The 24,144-nt window shown below is 45.3% G+C and overlaps 1 protein-coding gene across 5 annotated transcripts in view; it reads left to right on the top strand.

The window, feature by feature from the left end:
* The window catches only part of clocka (clock circadian regulator a), a 41,625-nt gene extending 17,611 nt beyond the window's left edge, over positions 1 to 24,014 (top strand). For 2 of the 5 annotated variants that reach the window (XM_010872239.5, XM_010872240.5), the window contains 21 exons: positions 6,915 to 6,984; positions 7,194 to 7,401; positions 7,516 to 7,607; positions 11,194 to 11,256; positions 11,377 to 11,525; positions 11,651 to 11,742; positions 12,337 to 12,426; positions 12,523 to 12,643; positions 12,821 to 12,934; positions 13,072 to 13,190; positions 15,218 to 15,300; positions 15,591 to 15,697; positions 15,799 to 15,946; positions 16,426 to 16,504; positions 17,311 to 17,464; positions 17,579 to 17,673; positions 17,753 to 17,920; positions 18,029 to 18,187; positions 18,367 to 18,791; positions 18,929 to 19,163; positions 19,277 to 24,014. In XM_010872239.5, coding sequence (XP_010870541.3) covers positions 7,588 to 7,607; positions 11,194 to 11,256; positions 11,377 to 11,525; positions 11,651 to 11,742; positions 12,337 to 12,426; positions 12,523 to 12,643; positions 12,821 to 12,934; positions 13,072 to 13,190; positions 15,218 to 15,300; positions 15,591 to 15,697; positions 15,799 to 15,946; positions 16,426 to 16,504; positions 17,311 to 17,464; positions 17,579 to 17,673; positions 17,753 to 17,920; positions 18,029 to 18,187; positions 18,367 to 18,791; positions 18,929 to 19,163; positions 19,277 to 19,546 — 2,691 coding nt within the window. In that variant the 5' untranslated portion in view covers positions 6,915 to 6,984; positions 7,194 to 7,401; positions 7,516 to 7,587 and the 3' untranslated portion in view covers positions 19,547 to 24,014. The remainder of the gene's footprint in view (positions 1 to 6,914; positions 6,985 to 7,193; positions 7,402 to 7,515; positions 7,608 to 11,193; positions 11,257 to 11,376; positions 11,526 to 11,650; positions 11,743 to 12,336; positions 12,427 to 12,522; positions 12,644 to 12,820; positions 12,935 to 13,071; positions 13,191 to 15,217; positions 15,301 to 15,590; positions 15,698 to 15,798; positions 15,947 to 16,425; positions 16,505 to 17,310; positions 17,465 to 17,578; positions 17,674 to 17,752; positions 17,921 to 18,028; positions 18,188 to 18,366; positions 18,792 to 18,928; positions 19,164 to 19,276) is intronic. The other 3 variants (XM_010872243.5, XM_010872241.5, XM_010872242.5) reach the window with 3 other exon arrangements.
* The last annotated feature ends 130 nt before the right edge of the window (positions 24,015 to 24,144 follow it).

The raw sequence follows: 24,144 nt of genomic DNA, 5'->3' as shown, positions 1-24,144 counted from the left end.
TTCTTCAAACTTTGCTTGGAAATAATCCTCAATTTGCTGCAATTACAGCCTTGCAGATCATTCTAGTCATCTGAAGAGATTTCACCCCATGCTTCCTGAAGCACCTCTCACAATTTGGATTGCCTTGATGGTCACTTCTTATGTACCATACAGTCAAGCTGCTCCCACAACAGCTCAATAGGGTATCAATCCGGTGACTGTGCTGACCACTCCATTATAAACAGAATACCAGCTGATTGATTCTTCCCTAAATAGTTTTTGCATAGTTTGGAGCTGTGCTTTGGGTCATTGTTCTGTTGTAGGAAAAATTTGGCTGCAATCAAGCGCCGTCCACAGGGTATGTTATGGCATTGCAAAATGGAGTGATAACTGTCCTTCTTCAAGGTCCCTTTACCCTGTACAACACTCCCCCTTCAACAACACCAAACCACCCCCAGACCATCACATTGCCTCCACAATGCTTGACAAATGGTGTCAAGTACGAGATCTTCAGTTTCTGCTATTTCTTGCATGGAATAGCCTTCATTTTTCAGAACAAGAATAGACTGTTCTGTTTTAGAAGAAAGTTCTTTGTTTCTGGACATTTTGAACCTGTAATGGAACCCCCAATTGCTGATGCTTCAGATACTCAACCTCTCTAAAAAGTCATCATCATCATCACCATCTTCTTCCGCTTCATCCGGGGCCGGGTCGCGGGGGCAGCAGTCTAAGCAGGGATGCCCAGACTTCCCTCTCCCCAGACACTTCCTCCAGCTCTTCCGGGGGGACACCGAGGCGTTCCCAGGCCAGCCGGGAGACATAGTCCCTCCAGCGTGTCCTAGGTCTTCCCCGGGGTCTCCTCCCGGTGGGACGGGACCGGAACACCTTCCCTGGAAGGCGTTCCGGAGGCATCCGAAACAGATGCCCAAGCCACCTCAGCTGACCCCTCTCGATGTGGAGGAGCAGCGGCTCTACTCCGAGCTCCTCCCGGGTGACCGAGCTTCTCACCCTATCTCTAAGGGAACGCCCAGCCACCCTGCGGAGAAAGCTCATTTCGGCCGCCTGTATCCGGGATCTTGTCCTTTCGGTCATGACCCAAAGCTCATGACCATAGGTGAGAGTAGGAACGTAGATTGACCGGTAAATCGAGAGCTTCGCCTTGCGGCTCAGCTCTTTCTTCACCACGACAGACCGATACATCGACCGCATTACTGCAGAAGCTGCACCGATCCGTCTGTCAATCTCCCGTTCCATCCTTCCCTCACTCGTGAACAAGACCCCTAGATACTTAAACTCCTCCACTTGAGGCAGGCACTCTCCACCAACCTGAAGTGAGCAAGCCACCCTTTTCCGACTGAGGACCATGGCCTCAGATTTGGAGGTACTGATTCTCATCCCCACCGCTTCACACTCGGCTGCAAACCGTCCCAGCGCATGCTGAAGGTCCTGGTTTGAAGAGGCCAACACGACAACATCATCCGCAAAGAGCAGAGACGAAATCGTGTGGTCCCCAAACCTGACACCCTCTGGCCCCTGGCTGCGCCTAGAAATTCTGTCCATAAAAATTATGAACAGAACCGGTGACAAAGGGCAGCCCTGCCGGAGTCCAACATGCACTGGGAACAAGTCTGACTTACTGCCGGCAATGCGGACCAAGCTCCTGCTTCGGTCGTACAGGGACCTGACAGCCCTTAGCAAAGGACCCAGGACCCCATATTCCCGAAGCACTCTCCACAGGATGCCACGAGGGACACAGTCGAATGCCTTCTCCAAATCCACAAAACACATGTGGATTAGTTGGGCAAACTCCCATGAACCCTCCAACACCCCGTAGAGGGTATAGAGCTGGTCCAGTGTTCCACGGCCCGGACGAAAACCACACTGTTCCTCCTGAATCCGAGGTTCTACTATCGGCCGTATTCTCCTCTCCAGAACCCTGGCATAGACTTTCCCGGGGTGGCTGAGAAGTGTGATCCCCCTGTAGTTGGAACACACCCTCCGGTCCCCCTTCTTAAAAAGAGGGACCACCACCCCGGTCTGCCATCCCAAAGGCACTGTCCCCGACCGCCACGCGATGTTGCACAGGCGTGTCAACCAAGACAGCCCCACAACATCCAGAGACTTGAGGTACTCAGGGCGGATCTCATCCACCCCCGGTGCCTTGCCACCGAGGAGTTTCTTGACCACCTCAGTGACTTCAGCCCGGGTGATGGACGAGTCCACCTCTGAGCCCTCATCCTCTGCTTCCTCAATGGAAGATGTGACGGCGGGATTGAGGAGATCCTCGAAGTACTCCTTCCACCGCCCGACGACATCCCCAGTTGAGGTCAACAGCTGGCCACCTCTACTGTAAACAGCGTTGGTAGGGCACTGTTTCCCTCTCCTGAGGCGCCGGACGGTTTGCCAGAATCTCTTCGAGGCCAGCCGATAGTCCTTCTCCATGGCCTCACCGAACTCCTCCCAGGCCCGAGTTTAAACTCTAAACAGTTTTATTTCTTTATTCAGCATAAACGTTTTCAGCTGTTCTAATAATCGCAAAAGGGTTTTGTAATGATCAATTCGCCTTTTTAAATTATTTACTTGGATTAGAAAACACAATGTGCCATTGAAACACAGGACTGGTTGCTGATAATGGGCCTCTAAGCCTTTTTGCATTTACTTAACTTGGGCAAACTGAAAGTCTCAGTAATACATATTCAAAATTAGCCCCCAACAGGCAGCCAAGTAATTGCAAAAAGGTGTCCAGGTGGTAGCTCAAGGAAGTGTTTTGGAATCATATCTAAATTAGAGTCTGACTATCTTGGTGAATTCTAAAGGATTCAAAGAGCTGTTGAATCTTGTTTCAGATATTGTTGTGATTATCTACTGTAATGTTGTTATTTTATAGTCTGAGTTAATGATTTGTTTATTGGGTTGTTATCCAGTATCACCTAGAAAGCTTACGGAGGTCTTCTTGATGCCTTTACCAAAACAGTCTGTCTATATGTTGCATCTCTAGAGAGCCAACACTTGGTCATTCAGCAGTCTGGAACTGGGGAAACCTCTTACTGTCTGGGCTTCACCGGAACTACTGAACTAAGTTCTCCTCCTTCCCTCCAACCCCCAGGAAAGGGTTTTAGGATATGATCATTAGGCCTAATGATGCTGATCTCAGCAGAAACACATTGTTGCTGGAGTTGGTCATCTCCAGGGGCATTTCCTTACAGCTGTAAGGGTAACTAAGTTTCGAGCAGAACTAGTCTTGAGAAAAAAGGCTTGGAACTGAATGAAGTTGTCTTTGATCGTTTGCCGTTGACCACCACCATTGGCTGTAATGCTTGCCCTCATGTAGCCCGTGTTTGTACATGTGACAGGTGAGGTGTTTCACTGATGAGTCATGCCCATGTTACCTAGGTAAAGCAGGTGACTAACCAATCGGATGTGTTCTGTTTGATAGTTTTTTCAACCCCAGCCTATTGAGACAACCTTTTGACCGGGTGTGTCTGCACGACTTATTCACATGCAGAGAAAAATGCTCATGCAAGCCTGAACCCATGACACCTATGGGTTTGGTACTCATATTGGGCACTTGGCGTCTCTCTTGCTACTGTAGCTTGCCCCCCCCCCTTCCTCCTCTGGACGCCACTGACCCAGTTGGCTGTGTTGCGGGGCCCTTGGCATGGCTCCGGATGCTGTGGTAGTGGCCCCTGCCAGTCCCCCCCCCCCCCCCCCCCCCCCCCGCCCCCGCTGCCAGTGGAAACCGCTGCTCTACTCTCAGACATTCCTGTCTGTGGGCTGCGGGAAGAGAATGCAAACAAAGACCCCTTTTGTGCTGGGGATGCATGCATGTGTGTGGGTGGACCACAGCTGTCTGCCCAACTCCGGGGGCTTCATCTGCCCAGCGGTGGGAAGACGGCCTGGGTAGAGCACTGGGAAGTAGCATGGATGCACAAACAACCAAATTACCAAGACCGGTCTTGTTTGACACAAACTCCACTTAGTGGAAAATGCCCTGAATATTCTCCCTTGTTTTGGAAATGTCATCCTAATAATGACAAGCATTAACCAGTGTGCACCAGCCTGCACACCCTCTCTTCTAGTCTGGCCTCAAACCACATGGAGAGGTGAGGTGTACCCTTTGCATCTGAGCACAAGGGTGGAAGGCTTTACTGTATTTGGAAAATGTGTGTACATGTGTATTTGGTTGTTGTTGACGACAGAAAATGTGTTGATGGTTGTTTGTGGTTTCCGTCTGAATTTGGAGGGGAACAGTCCCCAGCTCTTTGTCTGAACTGTTGCTGGTTTTAAATGATGGTGATTTGAGCTGATAGACCCGTTCCTATGGCAGATTTTATTTAATTTTATTTTTAGCCGCTCTGTCAGCTCCCTAACAGCGCTGCTGCATATACAGTGAAATTGGGGCTTTCCTCTACTCTTGCAAATAATTTAGCTTGTAGGCTTGGAGAGGACCTGTTCTGTATATCACCATACAGTTTTTCAGCTTTTTAAGTTTAATCCAGGTACGTTTTGCTCTCCTTGTTTCTGCCTTATTTGTTAGGAGGTTTTGCTGTGTAATGACTGCAGACAGGCTTGGTGATTGAGAGTCTACTGTATAATATAAAAGCGCATGTATCGGGACAGTCTCTCTATATGATAGTGTTCAGGACCACGCATGCTAACGGATGGTGAAGACTGCTAGCGTCCTGGGATGGAGCTATCGCCTCTCCTTTCTGCGCTAGGTACAACATTTTAGAGGGACGCTCACTCGTATATGAAGGGAGTCTCTCTCCGCTCTACAATAGAGAACGTTCACTCCGTGATGGACGGATTCTCAGCCGTAGATTTAGCCGGGCTATTTTTACCCTGCTTGGCACGGGCGGTTGCTATGGTGTTGCTGATGGGCACTACCGCTATGCTGGCGTCTCGTTGCATGTAGCGGAGTGCGTGACGAGGAGCGGTACCGAGGATCCACTTTAGAGTGAGTCATATCCTCAGAGCTCCTCTGACCTACATCCGAGACTGTGCACATGCGCATTGGCTGCGTGCGTGCGCGCGCGCCAGTAAGAAAGAGGTAAATGGTGTGAGAGTTGGTTATTTATGTGAGTGGGAGAAGCGCTGTTAGTCAGGCTACTTCCAAATGATGAGGGGGCTGCTGTGTGGGATGTGTGACGCATTGGAAGAGAGAACGAGCGGCTTCACTGAATGATGTGGCTGCTATAAAAACATTTGTCTTCACCTTCCAACCTTCATTTTCCATGTCTCTCTCCTTCTATATGTGTGTTTGTGTCTCTTTCTCTATGGCACTCCCTCTCTCCTGTTCCAGGATGCGTTTGGTAACTCTGATTGGCTTTGAAATGTTGAGATATGCCGGTTTGGGATTTGATTGGCTATTCAGGGCTCATTATTACCTTTCTGGCTCCCCGGTTGCCTGTTGGTGGTTTATCGGTGACTGAATGTGGACTGTTACTGGCTGCCCGTTGTGCTGTGAGGAAGTTAAAAGGGAAAGAGGAGGAAAGTAGGTCATTGTGTCAGCGGGTCAGTGAAGCACTGAGTGACATCACAGTTATACAAGCGCAGCCCTTCGCTGCAGGTACCGCTAGGGTCGCTGCTTTAGAGGCAACGGAAAGTCGCTAATGTTACTATTAAAAGTAATTATGCTTACTCTCATCCCTCTGCTCTTGCGTCAAGCTCTAGCTCCGTATTTGTCTGCACTGACACTTTTCAGTGTTGACACAGTTTTAGTGATCCAGCCTGCTTTTTTTAAGGACAGCGTGTGAATGAAATGGTGCTCTCTGCTTTGGTCCGATTACCGCTCAGAAATGTGTAGGCGAGAGGAAACGCCCCTTGCATTTTGGGACCAGTGGGCTATTCTACAGAGGCATCCCAATTCAGATTTTTAAAGACTGGAGAGGTTTAAAGAGAGAAGTTCAAGATGTCGACTACAAAGTGGCTGCCCACTTGTTGTGCTGCAAAGCCAGCAATCTAGCCTGCCATCTTAACTCTGGGGAGTCTTCTTATGGTCTTCATTGTTCTTGGAGAACAGTTTTTTTTCCCTCCCTTTTAGATGAGTTTACAGATAAATCACTGATTGTGTTGGCACCCGAAACCCTGAGGCCCCACTGACTAGCAGGTCAAAACCCCAAGCCTACACCATGGGACCTGGTGAATAGGGTGGAAATCTAAAACACCTTCAATAAAGAAAGGTGGCTGGCAGACAGACTGGTTTTTTAGAAGAAGCGCAACCCAGAATGATCTGTTTGAATTCCACCAGCAACCAGTCTAGCTCAAGACAAAAGGAACTTTGAGGAGGTCCTTCAGAATACTGCATGTTGACCCCACCAGGGTGGTAGAAAAATGAATGCAGTATTACAAACTATTTGTTGTAAAGACTGCTGGAATTTAAAATGTCAGTGTATCGAAATGATAATTCATTTTGTAATCTTGCAGATTGATCTTAAAGTGTTATGAACAAAGCCCTTAATCTCTGGGTTATGTGATGGGTTTGTGTGAGAGCCTGTATATCCTGCAGCTGGTCAAATATATTCATCATGTGGAATGAGAAGTAAAATGGGTGTAGCTGAAAGTCAATAGGCTCTGACACTAGACCCTCCAGTCTGTGAATTTAGTTGCAGTCTGTTGGGCTGAATGAGATGCTGATACTGGTAATTTCAGGACAGCTCACGATTTGAGATTTAGCCCTGTTGACATCCTTGCATTGGCAGAAGTGGGCGCTGTACCATTAGGGCCGGTAACCAGTTTGAATACCAGGGCTTTTGTCTAAACCTGGGGTTTTCTGGCTGCATGTGTGGCTGCAACTGTGGTGACCTGACCTAGCTCTCTGAATCAGCTGTTCCATCATCATGTGTTAATGCTAATGTTACGTGTGCGTCAATGTAAGGTTATTGGTGTCTGGTTCAGGGTATGACTCTGCTTTATTTATATTTTTTTATTATTAGATCTGTGGAAAAAAAAGACTTTGCTGTCCTGGTCCAGTGCCATAGTGTCTCCAGACGAACCATGTGATCAGTAAGTGCTTACCTTAGTGCTAGCCAACGTGATTTACAGTCTCAAAATGACCATATTTATAAATGAAGTTCCTCATAGCTCAATGTACATTTATCCAGTCTTTAATTCCGGATAGAAACATACCTAGGCTAACCAAGGGCTGAACTGGGCGTGAGTAAATGGAACAGTTCCTAGGTTAACTAGCCTAATGTCTGTTGTTTTGTCATCAGGCAGAGCATCCCATGTAGCTGTCATGTTGTACGTCCACACCCGAACCCGGCGGAAAGCTCAGCTCAGCAAGGACCCCTTAACAACCCCTGGCCTTTGACACCGGTTCTCCTCACTGACTCCTGTGACGACAGCCCTCTGCCATCCCCACTGTGTATCCGCATCCTACACCACCCTCCTCATCCTCCCAAACAGTCGGCTGGACAGGAGGTAAGGGCGCCGTCACCCTTCAGGGGTCGAGGCTGTACGCTGTTCTTTGGGTGAACATGGTATGTTGTTTCAGGCCAGTACTGTACTTTCACTGTTGTAACCTTTCTGTGACAGGTTCATGCACAAATGTCTACCTCACGATTAAAAGCCGCCTCTCCTCCACTGCGACCGTGAACAGCCTACAAGATGACCTCCAGCATAGGCGGGTGAGTCAATCAACCAATCCCCTCCTGTTCCTGACGGCAACCATTATCCTCCTGTTGCTAGTCCGTCAAACTGGAAACTCAGACACTGCCTCTGAAATCCCTCGGAAGTACTTCATACAGCAAGAAAAAAAACAGACAGTCTTGTTTTCAAAATGGCTTCTGTTGTTGCATCAGTATTGCAAAAATAGAAAGGAAAATAACTCCATTGTGTATTTTTATTATTAAATTGAGCTAAAAATGTCAACACCAGTCATACCCAACCACACATTACAAGCATTATGCTGACATTGTTGTCCCTGTTTGTTTTGTTGCGTCTGTTTGTTGTTCACGTGTCAGGGGATTTCACTGGCCCTGCTATTCTTCTTTTGACTCAATTTATGTGTAATGATCTGTCTTAATATTGAGAACCGGCATTTTCAAAATGATGTTGATTGACACATGCAGAGACATAATAAGTCCACTGACAAGTGTGCTTGCATAGTTTGCTGACCAGGATAATTCACTGGCTAAGTCAAGCTGCTAGGTATACTACCATTCAAAAGTGAAGAGGTGACTCTGGGATGCTGGCCTTCTGGGCAGAGTTCTACCTCTGTCCAGTGCCTTTGTTCTTTTGCCCAGTTTAATCTTTTTTCTTTACACTGGCTGAGAAATGGCTTTTTCTTTGTAACTCTGCCTAGAAGGCCAGCATCCCAGAGTCGCCTATTCACTATTGACATTGAAACTGGTGTTTTCTGGGTACTTTCTAATGAAGATGCCAGTTGGGGACCCGTGAGGCATCTTTCTCAAACCAGACACTAATGTATTTGTTGTCTTGCTCAGTTGTATTTGTTGTCTTGCTCAGATTTTTTATAGCCTTTGCCTATTAATTTAATTTAATATTTTTTTTCCCCCTGAGCTTCCTTAGGTTGATAATATTGGCGTGTGCCATATCATAGTTATACCCCAGTGAAACAGGAAGTCATGGTTGACAAATTAATGCACAAAATAAATATATATTATATATATTTGTATATATTTTATATATCTCAATGGAAAGAGATCTTAGGTTAATCTGATGTGGAGGAAAATGCCCTCACATTAAACCTGACAGTCTGTCTTTTTTACCATATCGTCATTGTATAATTTCAAATCCAGAGTGCTTCAGTAACATGGCCTAAACAACAAAACTTGAGTAATTTTCCAAATATTTATGGACTGCTCTGTATATAAACGGTGATATGAATAACAATAACAAGCACTAAAAAAAGTGACTCATGGATGCCAAGCCTGTTAGTAAGAGTCATAAAGAAGTCTTTAGCTTTACTTCACCTTGCCTGCACTAAATCGCCACGGTGATTTTAGGCAACACTCGATTTGCCTTTAGGTGTTTGTGAGTCACTTTTGTGTGGGCGGAGCCTGTGGGTTTGGTTCTGTTTGGCCTGAGTAGCCAAGCAACTACCGGAGTGTCCCAGTATCCCACCAGCATGGGATCTCCCGCATTAATCCCAGGATTAGCATGACGCTCAGCCCGGCTCCATTTTGAGTGGGTGATGTTTTAACGTGTGTGTGTGTTTGCGTTCCTGTGTGTCATCTCGCATGACAGAGGGGGCCAGCCAGGAGCCTCTGTCGGCACCAGTGATCCCTCCTCTTTTTGCCATAAAAGCAGGAAGGCAGTGGAAGGTCGAGGAAAGTAGAGTCAAAAGAATGAAGCATGACCTAGTGCTGAAGAAGGCCAGTCAAAGGGAAATTGCTTCCTAGAAAGAGAAGTTGGGTTCCTAGAAATTGACAGCTGAGTTGCAGGAGGTTGTTCATCAAGACTCCATCCCTCAAGGCAGTGGTGTCCTGTTGTAACATTGTAACTACAAAGTTGCTCTAAATGGAACTGCCTGTTTAAGTAGGAGTTACAAAAAAGTTTTATCTTAACCTGCTTTGGCTGTTACTTAAAGGAATATATGGTTATCCTTTTGTCAAATATTTTTGGTTTATGTAAGGTTTGTTGTTGGCTTGTCTGTGGTAGTATGCCAGGTGTTGTAAGTATAGTTTGTGTGAGCAGAGACTCATTTTACCATTCTCTTTCACAACACATAGAGCCCCCAGGTTCTCTGTTGCTCCGCCTCCTGTAAGGCAGAGGTTAGATCTGTCAGCACACTATTAACACCAGCTTAAATACACAATCCTCAGCTTTTCTATGGCTTCATAATAAAACACTGCCGGCTTTAGGTGGCCTAATCTAGTAGTGTGCTAAGGGCACTGTTTCATCTGATCATGTGACCTCTTTATGGGCATGTTGTTGACGCAGCACAGGTGCCTTCAGTCAGGGCACTGTGAAAAAAAAGTTACCTCCCATATCAGTTCATGTTTCTCTCCTGTCGGATTCATTCTCATATGAAGGCAAACACTGGCATTCTGGTCATTTATTAGCCACAGGATGACTGTGTGTTGGATCTCCACACGTGCTTGTTTCACTGTATTGGTTCAATGCACTTTGGTTGTTTGCTATGAAACCATCAGGTGTTTTACACTGATGGTACCCCTGGGATTGTCTGTCCCTCTGCGCCTCTGTCCCTCTGCGCCTCTGTCCCTCTGCGCCTCTGTCCCTCTGCGCCTCTGTCCCTCTGCGCCTCTGTCCCTCTGCACCTCTGTGTCTCCCCCTGTGTGTGTGTGTCTCTGTGTATCTGTTTTTCTCTTCTCTTGCACTCACAAAGTAATAATGTCATACTTACACAGCCATGCACCGAAACACTAGCAGGCAAATATGGGCACAGATACACGCATAAGTAACAGCATGTCAGCATACGTCATTCCACAGATCAGTACACATTGGCATCATTTTACTTTCCGCCTCCAAGGATCTGTGGTTAGTGACACATGAATGGTTATTCAATAGAAGGAAGTGTGTAGTTAAAATACACTCAGGTGTGACTCCGGTTTCCCAATACATCTGGGAGCACAGCTACCCCAATCACTGATTAAAGTGCAACGTAAAGGCAGATAGGCAACTGTATACAGTATATTTTCTTGGAGGTCTTAATGCTCTAATAATGTGTGCGTGCGCGCATGCATGTGTGTATGCACGCGTATACATGCAAGGCTTCATACATATTGGCACATATACCCTGCGCCATATGCCACAAATCCTTTACTTCAGGATGATTATTTTCTTACTGCAGGCAGAACATTGGCAGTGCTGCTGCTCTAATAACGACCGTTTGGCCTACATATTAGTGACGTCAGTCCCGGTCGGCTGAGTAAGAGAGGTTTTCCCTTCCAAGGCAAATGAGTTGTCGCATCCTTGGCCGTTCTGCCTCGATACTAGCTGAGTCACAGACCACAGAGCTCTGTCTAAATATAGACTGAGCCTAGCACTGCCCTCTGCTGCCTAGGCTAAGGTAGCGGTCTAGTCAATGCTGTCGGAAAACTTAAAAATTGGCCAAAAAGTATTTATATTGTAAAGTCACTGTTTTTAGTGCCGGGCTGTAATTGAAGAAATGTTGTATTATTTAAGTATAAGTAAATCTAACTAGTGAAATATATTTATATTTTTGGTCCTTAATGACTATAGGTTTAGGATAAGGGATCTCTTTTGACTGGGTTGTTTGTTTTGCAGGGACGATGCAAGCAGTATCTTTGATGGGTTAATGGAAGAAGATGAAAAGGACAAAGCAAAACGGTGAGTTCTTTGTACGCTTGTGCTCCTAAAGGGACCTCTGTACAAAGGCTTACTTGGATCATTGTGGTGTTTTTGTTAGCACCTTAGTTTGAATGATCTTTTTTGTGTCCAAACCTCCAGAGTGTCTCGTAACAAGTCAGAAAAGAAGCGCAGAGACCAGTTCAATGTCCTCATCAAGGAGCTGGGCACCATGTTGCCAGGCAACACCCGGAAGATGGACAAATCCACCATTTTACAAAAGAGCATTGACTTCCTGCGCAAGCATAAAGGTAAGGATGTCCTAAATCTCGGTTCGGACTTCAGCACGTTTGCAAGAATTTCTCTGCCAGCGTTTCAACCAAAGCTGTTGGAGTGCATCATTATAGTGATTTCTGCCCGTGTCTTTCTTTGTCAGAAATCGCTGCACAGTCAGAGTCGAGCGAGATCCGACAGGACTGGAAACCTCCTTTTCTTAGTAATGAAGAGTTCACACAGCTGATGCTGGAGGTGAGAGTGGCATTTGATACACTCAATGCTTTCTGAAAGAATGCCCAAACTTCTGCAGTTTATCTACAAAGAAAGTTGTAGCAACATTGTGTACTGTTTTTTTATAAAAGTAAAAAAATGAAAGGGACAGCATGAGGGGCTTCCACAGAGGGAGGAGAAATTTGGCTCAGCGCTGTCTGAAATGGGTGGTAGGGATGTCGGACAGGCATGGTTTATCTCATCGGGAAAATGCGCACACTCCAAAAGCGTAGGTTCCAGAGAATACTTCCTGGTTGAGCAAGTCTGATAAGAAGCAGAACGGCTTGGTGAGATGCGCATCAGAGGACACGTCTTGATCTTCAACTCTCCTCAACCCACTGGGAGTTGCTGTGATGAGGCAAGGCAATGAAATTAGGAAGGGACATTTGTTTTGCTGAAATACTACAAAAAAAAATCTATGTGCCAACCACCCTTTATTTTCGGATTTTATTGTTTTAATTATTTAAGAATTATTCAAGTTCAAGGTTAAGCGCTATGGTAACCTGTTATCTCCAAAGTTTCTTTAGTTTGTGTTCCAAGTAGATGGTGCTCTAACAACTGATCTGTGTCTACTAGGCATTAGACGGCTTCTTCCTAGCAATTATGACAGATGGGAACATAATCTACGTGTCAGAAAATGTTACATCTCTACTGGAACATCTTCCTGTGAGTATATATTCTGAACACAATGCCTACATTTGTTGATGAATGCTGGCGTTGGTGACCGAGGCTGACCTTGAAGACCACGGCTGTGTGTTTCAGACTGACCTGGTGGATCAGAACCTATTGAACTTCTTGCCGCTGGGAGAACATTCAGATGTGTATAAAGCCTTGTCATCTCACATACAGGAGGGAGAGACGGTAACGCCAGAGTATCTGAAAAGTAAGTACTGGAGCTGTGGCCAAGTGAGGCCAAGTAGTTTCTGTCATTAACAAGGTTTAAATGATCAATGTCAAGTTTCTTTGGCCACAGCGTCAGTGGATTTGTGTGCTGGGTGTACCTCTGTTCATTTAAACACAGTCTGTTGTACTTGACTTTGCGTTATACATTTGTTTTCAGCTAAAAACCAGTTAGAGTTCTGTTGCCACATGCTACGTGGAACCATCGACCCCAAAGCGCCTCCTGTCTACGAGTATGTCAAGTTTATCGGAAACTTCAAGTCCCTTAATAATGGTGAGTGTTTGTTCAATTGAGTCATAGAAATATAGGCTTTAAATGTGTACACGCGTATGTGTAAATGCATCGGAAACGTAAATGCCTGTATGTGTTTAGTCGTCAAAGTTGTACTTCTCCCGTTCCCTTCCTCCCAGTGCCTAACTCAACACGAAATGGCTTGGAAGGGATTATACAGCGGTCACTCCGGCCGGCTTTTGAGGACCGAGTCTGTTTCATAGCAACTGTGAGATTAGCTAAACCACAGTTTATCAAGGTAAGACGTTAATACATCGCATACTGCATATTTAACCCTCCTATTATCTTTAGGGTCAATTTGACCCCATTCAATGTTGAACGTCTGTAAGTACATGACTGACTTTTTCTTTGCTCATTATTTAATGTCTGCCTAATTTAATGGAGACATCTGGGTGAACATAAAATGAACATGATATGTTTTCAATGACCTGTGCACATTTTGTAGCGTCAGTGTTCTTTGGGATCAATTTGTCCCCAGGCTGTTTTAACTGTATAAAACATAAGAAATATCAACATTTTGCACACATTTGTTTTGGATGATATTGAGGGCACTATAACATCCCTCTGCTTTAGGGCCCTGACCTAACACAACCATACCTGTAGAATTGCGAGAACCACTGATAGTTGACACGACATTGGGGGAAAGGGAAAACATAATTCCCGCGAGTACATTGATAGTTCACCAAACATAGAGGAAGAGCAAACATATAAAGCTTGCTCAGTAGCCTTCTAAACCATTTCTCTTGGTGCTCTGTGGGCTCTCTCTTTATGCTCTCACTCAATTGAAAATGACATGTGAGCAAAGGTTTTCTGTCAATGGGGTTTTGTCCCAGCACTTTGACAGTGAAAGTGCCATTGAGGAGAATGTGTCTGAGGGACAATGTTGAGGAGGGCCCTGATTATGAGGCATCATCCTCTGATGACAATGAGAATCATAGTGTTGACCCTCCTGTTGTCTCTCAACCACCAGCAGTCACATCACCTTCCTAACATGGAGAATGATCACCCCCCCCCCACTAGAACCACAGAGTAGACTTAGTGCTGCTAATGTCATCAAAATGGTTCCAGGCACAACCAGATACACTGTCAGCCATTTCCAAGACTTAAAATCTGCCTTTGAGCTCTTCGTAAAACCATCAGTTGAAAAGGATATCCTTGAGATGACAAACATAGAGGGTGTGTATGGGACAGTTGGAAAGACTTGGATGTGACCCACATGCAAGCCTACTTTGGGTTGCTCATATTGGCTGGAGGAGGAGCAACAGCTAGACTTTGGAATGCTGGCACAGGAAAGGCAATATTCCCAGCCACCATGTCTCTAAAGACATTCCATGTTGTCTCCCGTGTCATACACTTTGATGACGTAGAACCAGGCAGGGCTGACGAGAGCATGACAAACTCACACGGGATGTATGGGAAAAGTGGGTCCAGCGATGAACCTTTCTTTACAATCCAGGCCCCCACATCACTGTGAATGAATGAATGTCTGGTTGTGTTTTGTGGGCGCTGTCCCTTCAGGCAATACATACCATGCAAAGCGGCCAAATACGGTATCAAAATATAGGCAGCATGTTAATGCACAGTCCAAGCACCTGAAAACACTCAGGGCATGAGGGTGGTACTAGACCTGGCTGAAGGTTTGAGCATTTATATGTGATAATGTTTTCATATCGTAATCCCTGGGTGAGGAACTGCAGAAAAATAGGTTACCATGTTGGGGACAGTGAGGAAAAAACAAGCTGGAGCTTTCCCCTGAGCTTGTTTTGCGATGAATTACAGGAAAATAATATAATCGATGTTTGCCTTCGTTGGCAGAGCCATCTCTAATTGCCCCAAGAAAGGGAAAAATGTCCTGTTGATGAGCACCATGCACAAAGATGCTGTCCTGAGCACCAGAGAAGCCAGAAAACCATACGTGGTCTTGGACTAGAACAAGACAAATGGAGGGGTTGATAACCTGGACAAGGTCACAGCCACCCACAGCTACACCTACTCTGACACATGACTGCCCATTGGCCCCTGTACATTTTTTAAACAGAAATTAGTTTGTTTGATTTAAAGGGCTATTAAGGTAGTCAACAAAATTGCTGGGGCCAAATTGACCATGAGGATAAATGTCAGTACATTTGAGGGTTAAGTAACTGGTTAACCAGGTACAAAATGATGTTCAGTGATGTACTGTGAAGTGTCCTAGTAGGTGCCAGCTCTGTAAATGATTTCCTTTAGTTTAAAATATCATGCACATTTTACTCACTCACTCCACAGGAGATGTGCACTGTGGAAGAACCCAATGAAGAATTCACTTCCAGACACAGCTTAGAATGGAAGTTTCTCTTTTTGGACCACAGGTAACGTGTGCAGTCTGCCTGTTTACATTAATGTCTGTGTGGGTACACTTCCTTCTGCCTTGTTAGAGAGTGTTAGCCCGTAGCCCATTGACAGTTATTCAGCTTGCCCCCTGGGGGCTCAGTGTCTCAGCCCTTTGTTTCATTGCCACCAAAAACCTCTATGATTCTCTGTGTCCTCAGGATAAGACAGTGAGTGTGTCTGATCATCGCTATCATTGCTTAACCTTGTTATCGTATCTGAAGGGGTTGTGCAGTCACATTCATAACGTGGATCTTTTCTACCTCTTCAGGGCTCCGCCCATAATAGGTTACCTGCCGTTTGAAGTTTTGGGCACATCTGGGTATGACTACTACCATGTGGATGACCTGGAGACTCTGGCCAAATGCCATGAACACTGTGAGTCTGTTTCTGGAGTGGTAGTGTATTTCTTATGAGTGTGTTTTCCTGTCCTGTGTCCACATCCATGACATCATCACTCTCTCCCCCGTGTTCTGCAGTGATGCAGTATGGGAAAGGGAAGTCATGCTACTACAGGTTCCTGACTAAAGGGCAGCAGTGGATCTGGCTCCAGACTCACTACTACATCACCTACCACCAGTGGAACTCCAGGCCTGAGTTCATCGTCTGCACGCACACTGTCGTCAGGTACAGAGCTCCCAGTCACTGATAGTTATATTCATGTGAATGTGGTATGTAATATACATTAGAATTAAATATCACATCAATTAGTGGGACACATTTTTACCTATACACATGCCACACTTGTGTTCATATATTTAGTTTTCTTAAATTACTACGTGGTAACTCCAGACTGAAATGTATTCGTTTTTTGTACTGTAGTCAGTAGACTAAATTATTATGTATAAGTTTTATGGAAACAATAGGTATAACAGAGTTTGGTGTTATACCTACTCAGATATCTTTCCAACAATTAAATCTACTTGACCATGAAGAGAGTTTTAAAATGCTTCTTAACTGAACCAGGTGCAGTAGAACCGAGCATCCTCAGGAGCTGCTGTAGATAACCAGGAGGATCGCATTATACCTTGGGCCACTCCTATCACATAAAATAACACCAGGCATTCTGGTATCATGTTTAACCCCCCCTCTCGGATGTGTTGCAGCTACGCTGAGGTGAGAGCTGAGCAGCGCAGAGAGCTAGGCATTGAGGAGTCACCTCCAGAAGTCTCTGCAGTAGATAAGGTAAGCACTTTATAAACCCAATGAGTGGCTGAGTTAATAAGGTCAATTTGGTTAATGTTAGTGATGCACCGATACCATTCGTACAAGTACGAGTACTTACATTTGGGTATTTGCCGATACCAAGTACTCAAAGCTGCACTAGGTAGGATTTTCTGAGTAAAAAAATAAATAAATGTTGTCCCCTATAAACATGTTGTGGACCGGGTTCTGGTGTTTCCACGATTCTCTCGTCTTTTCACTTGACGAAAAAGTCAGTGTGAATAGGTTTGTCAGTGTAAAGTTCATCTTCAGTCTTGCAAGCAATTGCTCAATTCTTTTGACTTTTCCTAGTGGTAAGATACTAGTAGGCCAATTTCAGGCTAATAAGCTATTAAAACGGCCAGTGGCCAAATCCATACAGTTCATAGATGCTATTTACCAGCCAAAATAATAATTTCCTTTTTGTGTCAAAAATGTGTTGCTTCTGCTTTTATCTTTAGCTTACTGGCCACACACACAACCACTCGTCACCACAGCCTCAGCATCATACTGTAGCCAGCCTCTTGAAACTCCTTTATCTCCAAACCTCCAATTCTCACAAAGTGTCATTTTTCGATGTGATGTTCCAGAGGCGACACAATCATGACCATGACGTGGTATCGGCATATTTATATGAGTACTAGTACATGAGCCTAGCATCGGCCCGAACTGTGTATCCCTAGTTAATATGGTCTTGTTCAACTTAATGAATAAGATGCCTACCACTCTGTCTGTAGCTAGACATGGTAAACACTTCAGGTCTGCTGAATACTCTCTCAATCTCCCAGCAGTCTCAGGACTCTGGTTCTGAATCTCAACACCAGCTGAACACCTCCAGCCTGAAGGAGGCCCTGGAGCGCTTTGACCGCAGCCGCACACCCTCCGTTTCGTCTCGCAGCTCCAGGAAGTCCTCGTCCCACACCGCTATCTCCAACCCGGCCTGTAAGAACGGACCATAGGATTTTGCCACGGCCGTCTCACCCCTTTTGCAGCCGTCTCGTCTGTTCTGGGAAATGTTTTGTCCCTAAAACTAAAATGTTGCTGTTTTTTCCTCAGCGCCTAAGCTGAAGACAGACAGGGGTACATCGGGGTGCCAGTCCGTCTCTGCTATCGAGATGACATCACAGCGGAGGTCGTCCATCGGCAGTCAGGTCATTAGGCGTTTCTTGAAGCCTGTGTCTCTGTGTTTTGGATAGATTTGGTTTCTGATTTTTGTTTGTCTCCCAACAGCATTCAATGAGCTCCCAGCACACCCAGAACACGGGGCAGAACATGGTCCCATCGATGGTTTCACAGCAAACACAACATCAGCAACAACAACAACAACTACTGCAACAGCGGCAACCACCACCACAACAACAACAACAACAACAGCTGCAGATTCAGCCCAGTGTCCAGGTGAGCAATTGTCCTTAAGATGGTCATTCTTTTCCCAGTGTCAGGGACAACACATTTGTGTTGTATTGAGCCGTCTACACCCATTAATTATTGTTTTCATGTTGCTAGCCCATGGTGCAGTTCTCCACCCAGCTGGATGCCATGCAGCACCTGAAGGATCAGCTGGAGCAGAGGACCAGGATGATTGAGGCCAACATCCAGAGGCAGCAGCAAGAGCTCCGGCAGATCCAGGAAGAGCTCCAGAAGGTGCAGGGCCAGGGCCTACAGGTTAGCACTGCCCTCTACTGCCTGTATACAGTAATCACTATAAGGACTCTAAATGCGGGGACCGAGTTTACTCACTGAAGATGGGAGAGATTGATTCAAAATGACTGCTGACATTTGTGTGGAGACGTGTCATGGTTTTCTGAGGTCACACTTAGTCTGTGGCATCTGCTCCTCTGCAGATGTTCCTCCAGCCCGGCACAGGTGGTCTGACTCTGGGCTCTGTGCAGCTGGCCCAGGGGCCCTCCATGCAGCCAGGGGGCGCGCTCACCATGCAGAGCCAGGTGATGTCTACAGGCAGCCTGCAGGGAGGCGCGCAGCAGCAGCAGCACGTGGTCCAGCAGCAGGCCCCGCCTCAACAACAGAACCTGCTGCGCGACACAAGTTCTGTCCTATCGCAGTCTTCGGTGCGGTCCACCCACTCGCTGACACCCCAGCAGAGTGCACTGCCGGCCTCCCTCTACAACACCATGATGCTCTCCCAGCCCAACCAGGCCAACGTGGTCCAGATCGCCACCAGCCTGGCCCAGAACAGCAGCAACAGCACCGTGGGCACCTTCGCCCAGGACCGCTCGGGACAGATCAGGTACACGATGCCACCAGCGGGGTATGTTAGCATGCTGGGCAGCTGGTCGCTGCTGACAACTATGATTATTATCCCGAGGGCTTTGCCTGCCTTTTTGGTCTGGTTCAGATTTGTGGCTCACATACTGCCCCCTCCCCTGTCTCCCTGGTTGGTTTTAGGTTCCCCGCCGGCTCCCAGCTGCTGACGAAGCTGGTGACGGGCCCGATGGCGTGCGGGGCAGTCATGGTTCCCACATCCATGTTCATGGGTCAGGTGGTGACGGCGTTCGCTCCGCAGCAGGGTCAGACCCAGACCATCAGCATCGGCCAGCAGCAGGAGCAACAGAACCAGGCCCAGACCCAAGCCTCGGCCGCGCAGCAAGGACAGGCCCAGCAGCAAACCCAGTTCCTCCAGGTGAGTCGGCCCGCCGGAGAGCGCCCCCACCCCCCCAAAGGTCACACGGTTGCCCGTTTGACCCCACCACACCCACCCACGCCGGCCCTCACCTACACTCCCTGTCCCCCTAGGGCCCTCGGCTGCTCCACGGAAACCAGTCCACCCAGTTGATCCTGCAGGCGGCGTTCCCACTGCAGCAGCAGGGAGCGTTCGCCGCCACGCAGCAGCAACAGCAGCAGCAGCAGCAGCTCCAGCAGCAACATCAGCAGCAGCAGCAGCAGCTCCAACAGCAGCAACAGCAGCAGCAGCAGCAGCTCCAGCAGCAGCAGCAACAGGAGCAGCAGCTGGCCTGTCACCGGGCAGAGAGCATGTCCGGCAGCTCCTGCACGCAGCCCCAGTAGCGTGGCTCCAGCCGTTCTGACAGGTCGACCCGAAACCGAAGGCCAGGTCTGTCTGTCCGTCCATGCGTGCGCGCGACGGGCCGAGGAGGTGAAGCAGATCTCCGTTGAGAAAGCAGTGTTGAGACCGTGCCTCCGAGGCCGCCCTGCTTCGGATGGACGACTGGATCAGCGGGTTGGGTTAGATTGGGTGGACGCTTGCTGTGGATCTCTGGCTGCCTGCACTTAACTCGCGAGCCACTGGAGCTTCAGAGAGAGAACTATGTTGTGAACACGGGGTTGCTCTGACTCTGCCCTGAACTCTTACCCCACTTAAAGCCCCCACTCTGTGGAGGTCCCCACACTGCGGTGACAGGGAGAACCCTGCGGCCCCGCCAGTGCTTGTCCCCTTCCCCCTTTGTGTGTGTTCAGTGTGTGTGCTCCTGTCACCCTCACATCACTAATTTATGCAGGATGATCCTATTGATGTCCTGGAGCTTCAATCCAGGCTTAAAGTCCTACGAAAAACAGACAGCAGACTGAAGCTTGGTTTGTTTTAGTGTTCCCCCCCCTCCTATTACTGTTTTTAATGTCAAAGTAATTATGGGTCAGAAAATATTTTTAAGAATGTCATGTGGATTGAACTTTTATTGTACAGAACACATGTAAAATAGTATGTACATATATGGACAAAAAGAAAGAGAACTAATATTTTATATGATGCATGAAATGAAGTGTAGTCTGTTATTTGTAGCTTTGAATATACTTTTTTCTTCTCTGTAGTACTTTATGAAAAAAAGCAAACCTAACGTGCTTAATGGCAGATGTTTCCACAAATGTCCTTCTTCCCTGGGGGGTGTGCGTGTGTGTGTTTCGGACACCGCTGATGCTACTGTTTGTGTCACAGTTTGTTTCATCCTTTCTCACTCTTGTAGTCTTAGTAAAACTCCTCTATTGAGATTAAAAAAATGAAATGTTTTAAAGTTACAATATTTTTTATAGAATATATAGACATATATTATAGTTGTCCAAACAAACATGTTGAGGACTTTAAATAGATACATAATCTTACTAAAAAAAGTATTTTAAATAGTAAATAAAACAAAGACCCACAGTTGACCAAATAGATTTTAAATGTATCCTATGGAAACCTTATGAGCTCATGGAAACCTTATGCCATAACGCCTCATAACAGTTGCCATAGCTATTCAGAAGCGCGTTTTACTTAAACTGTCTTAGACTGTATCTATCTGTAGTTTATTTAAGCCTGAAACATTCTATTTCAAACTAAAGGAATTACTGTTTTAAAGGGATAGTTTACTCAAAAAACAGCTTTTAGTATTTTGTTCATTAGTCCATTGACAATACAATCCCCTTAACCTTTCCTGATATAGCACTTTTAGCACAGAGAAAATGCAAATGCATTTGGCATCATATGCAATTGAAGTCAGTCATATTTCAGCACATAATCAGACATTTGCACAGTTTAGAATTGTTATGGATACTGAATCACTTTAGCATTGACTCTTTAGAATGAATGAAATGCTTTCCTTCATGTTCCTATTCTTTCCTGTTTCAGCCAGCAGCTGGTGTATGTTTAGGACATTTATCTCCAACATTTATTTATATGGATTGTAATGGTCAGAACAACAAGTGACCACTATCTTCCTTCTCTTCAAGTTGCTAGTACTTTACAGGTAGCACATATTGAAATGGATATTGACATTTCTCATATTTACAGGCAGTACTTGTTTGAATAGGTAGAATACTGAAATCACTGGTTGATGTTACCTGTGTAGATTATGGCCCAGTCTAGACAAAAACACACTTAAGACATTTACATGAAGCAGGTGCTATTAGAGTTAGTTAATTAAACCATTATCATACAGCAGTGTGTACTCTGTGTTGTGAGGGAATGTGCTGGTGGTCTGATTTTGTGCTAAATAGGTGTCAGATGCTATGGCTAATAGAAAGGAGCTTCTCAAACCTCTACTGCCGGGGACCCACAGCCATTCCATGTATTACATTTATTCTAAAGCTGGCACACTAAAATCAACTTGTTTTCTAATGATTAAGTCATTGACTAGTTCATTCAGGTGAGCTAATTCAGGGCTACAACAGCATTGTGAGATATCTTAGGATCCCCAGGTTTGACAACCACTATAATATAAAAGAGACTTATGGAGACGGCAGGGTTTTCTGCATTGGGTGTCCAGGTTTCTATGGTAACCGTTGTCATGTGGGGCTCTTGGCGATTAGCATCTGGTTCTCCTAGTTCTTTCTTGTTAGTCCCTGTGATGACACTAGCAGTAGCTGTCATGAATGTTATCTTGGCATGTTCATGGTCAGCTTTCCTTTATTATGCTTGCTACATTTTTTGTTTTGTGAGGATCCTGAATCGTGCTCAGAAAGACTTGCATCAGGATTGTTTGAAACCTGCATAGCGCCACTGTTTATTGGTGGAAGTTGTCAAATCACATATGTCATATCAAACCTCTTGTATCACAGAAGAACACTGTGTAGAATGTCAGGTCATTTCCTCTACTGGTCTCTCACAAGGCTGGCTGGTCCAATTTACTGTATGTTCATGTTGCAGTACCTCATGGAAAAACAGTCCTGTGCCCTTGAGTTCATATTGCAGTAAGTCACCCAAAGCCTCCTAGTCTCTGCTTGTTTGAATTCATGCAAATAGTGGCCACTTGCTCTGCATTTCCCCATACAGTGGAACTAAAACTGGTACACAGTTAGCGTTTTGCCAATATTTCATATCAAGACACAATTTAACCAACATGTTGTATAGAATGTTCTGTGGCTCTTAATAGTTGGTTGGTCACTGTGATTTTATGATGTAACTTATTAATGCAAAGTACACTTGTGCCACCAATGGCTTGATAACCCTTATAGCTAGCAGTAGTAGGCCAGGGAGTGCAATACTTGAATGAATGTAATTCAATATCAGTCACTAACACAGCAGTGTCAAAACTGGTGAGAGTGAGGAAAGGAATAGCAGAAGAGGGCTTAGATAAATGTATAACCTTAAACCTCAGATTTGAAGATTATTTTTTTATGCCCAATTTAGACCTCAAAAGAGACATTTGAACGTTCTAGTAGTATAGATGTCATACACTGTAAAATACTGCCATCATTGTAGAAAGGGAAAGCGGAACATGAATCTACCTGAAGATTTAACCTCATGAGAAAGGGATTAAACAAACTGTGACACAGGATGACTGTAGAACAAATTTTCCCAAATCAGTTGGCTTCTTTGACTTCATGAGCTCATGCAAAGGTGGACTGACATTTTAAAATGAAATCCTTAATTAATAGCATATATACCCACGTGTAATTGGTTTAAATTGCCTAATGCATTTTACAAGTCCTCTGGAAATATACCTCTTAAATGTATGAGTGAAATGCTAGATTTACCTATTTTCAATCAGGTCTAGAATTGACCCCGTTTGATGTTCACTTTTCATATGACCCATTTAACATTCACGTTTATTGGATCTATCAGTGATCCTCTAGATTGTAGCTTAAAAGGCTATGATTAAATCATTCAACACAACTAGATGTGGGTGGGGAAATGGAGGGAGGGGGTGGTAAAGATGTTTTGTACCCAAAGAGAAAGATGCAAATACTACATTCTTCTACTTGTTTTTAATACCCAGATGGAATGCCCAATGTAAAAGGAGGTGGTGAATCATGTTCAATGTTCTGTAGTTCTGATATACACACTAGAATTTCTGAATGTCTGTCAGTGTTCTACTATCATTTAATCTTTGTGTGGCGTTCTTTGCAGAACACTAGTTTGGCTCATGAAATCAATCTGTTCAGTACACTTTCCAAAAAGCACCAAGAACTGGAAGAAAGTATGATGGTATAATAAACTGAGTATTGTCTTAGCAGTATCCATATTGAATCATCACCTAGGGCTATGTACCACTTCACACCTGTTTGACCTAGGGCTAACCTGTATACTGATTACCAGATTCAGAACAAGTAGAAGGGACTGTTTGTAGACTGTCAATGTGTTTTACTCTACAACATCTGTTGTTTTAATGACATACCATGACTTGAACCCAAAGTTCAAATGGCACATTCTGGTGGATTGCCAGAAATCAGTGGTATAGATAGACCAATATTGCTGTCAGAATAGGTAGATATTTTTTTTTTTAACATAATCCGGTGGCCTGAATTGTTTTGGGAGTTCCATCCCTTGGATTTAAAAAGGTGCATTTTAATATTTATTCTGCCCTGTTCTATTTCTATGGTTGCTCTGCGGCAAAACTAAGTTAGGGCATGTGAACACCCTGAGACATTCTGAAGGGATTTTGCATTTTAATGGTGCAGTAATATCACTGCAAAGAGTGTGCTTATAAATTCATTTCTAGAGCCAGACAATTCTTACATAAACATAATGGAACCTTTTCAAGCAAACACTGCTGTTTGCTCTCCCTTATTACATTTTCAAATAAAAAAAAATATGTATTAACATTGTCTCTGTACTTTAATCTGAGGAAGCCTTACGTTCGGATATTCAACTGTCATTTATCAAGTTGTAAACCTGCTTTTTGCAACTCACTGCAACACTCCTCCGGAATAATTGTCAATGCATACAATGT

This window comes from Esox lucius, chromosome 8 (assembly GCF_011004845.1).
Source record: "Esox lucius isolate fEsoLuc1 chromosome 8, fEsoLuc1.pri, whole genome shotgun sequence".
NCBI lineage: Eukaryota > Metazoa > Chordata > Actinopteri > Esociformes > Esocidae > Esox > Esox lucius.
The sequence above is the reverse complement of the archived record's forward strand: the minus strand, read 5'-3'. Positions and strand labels throughout refer to the sequence as shown.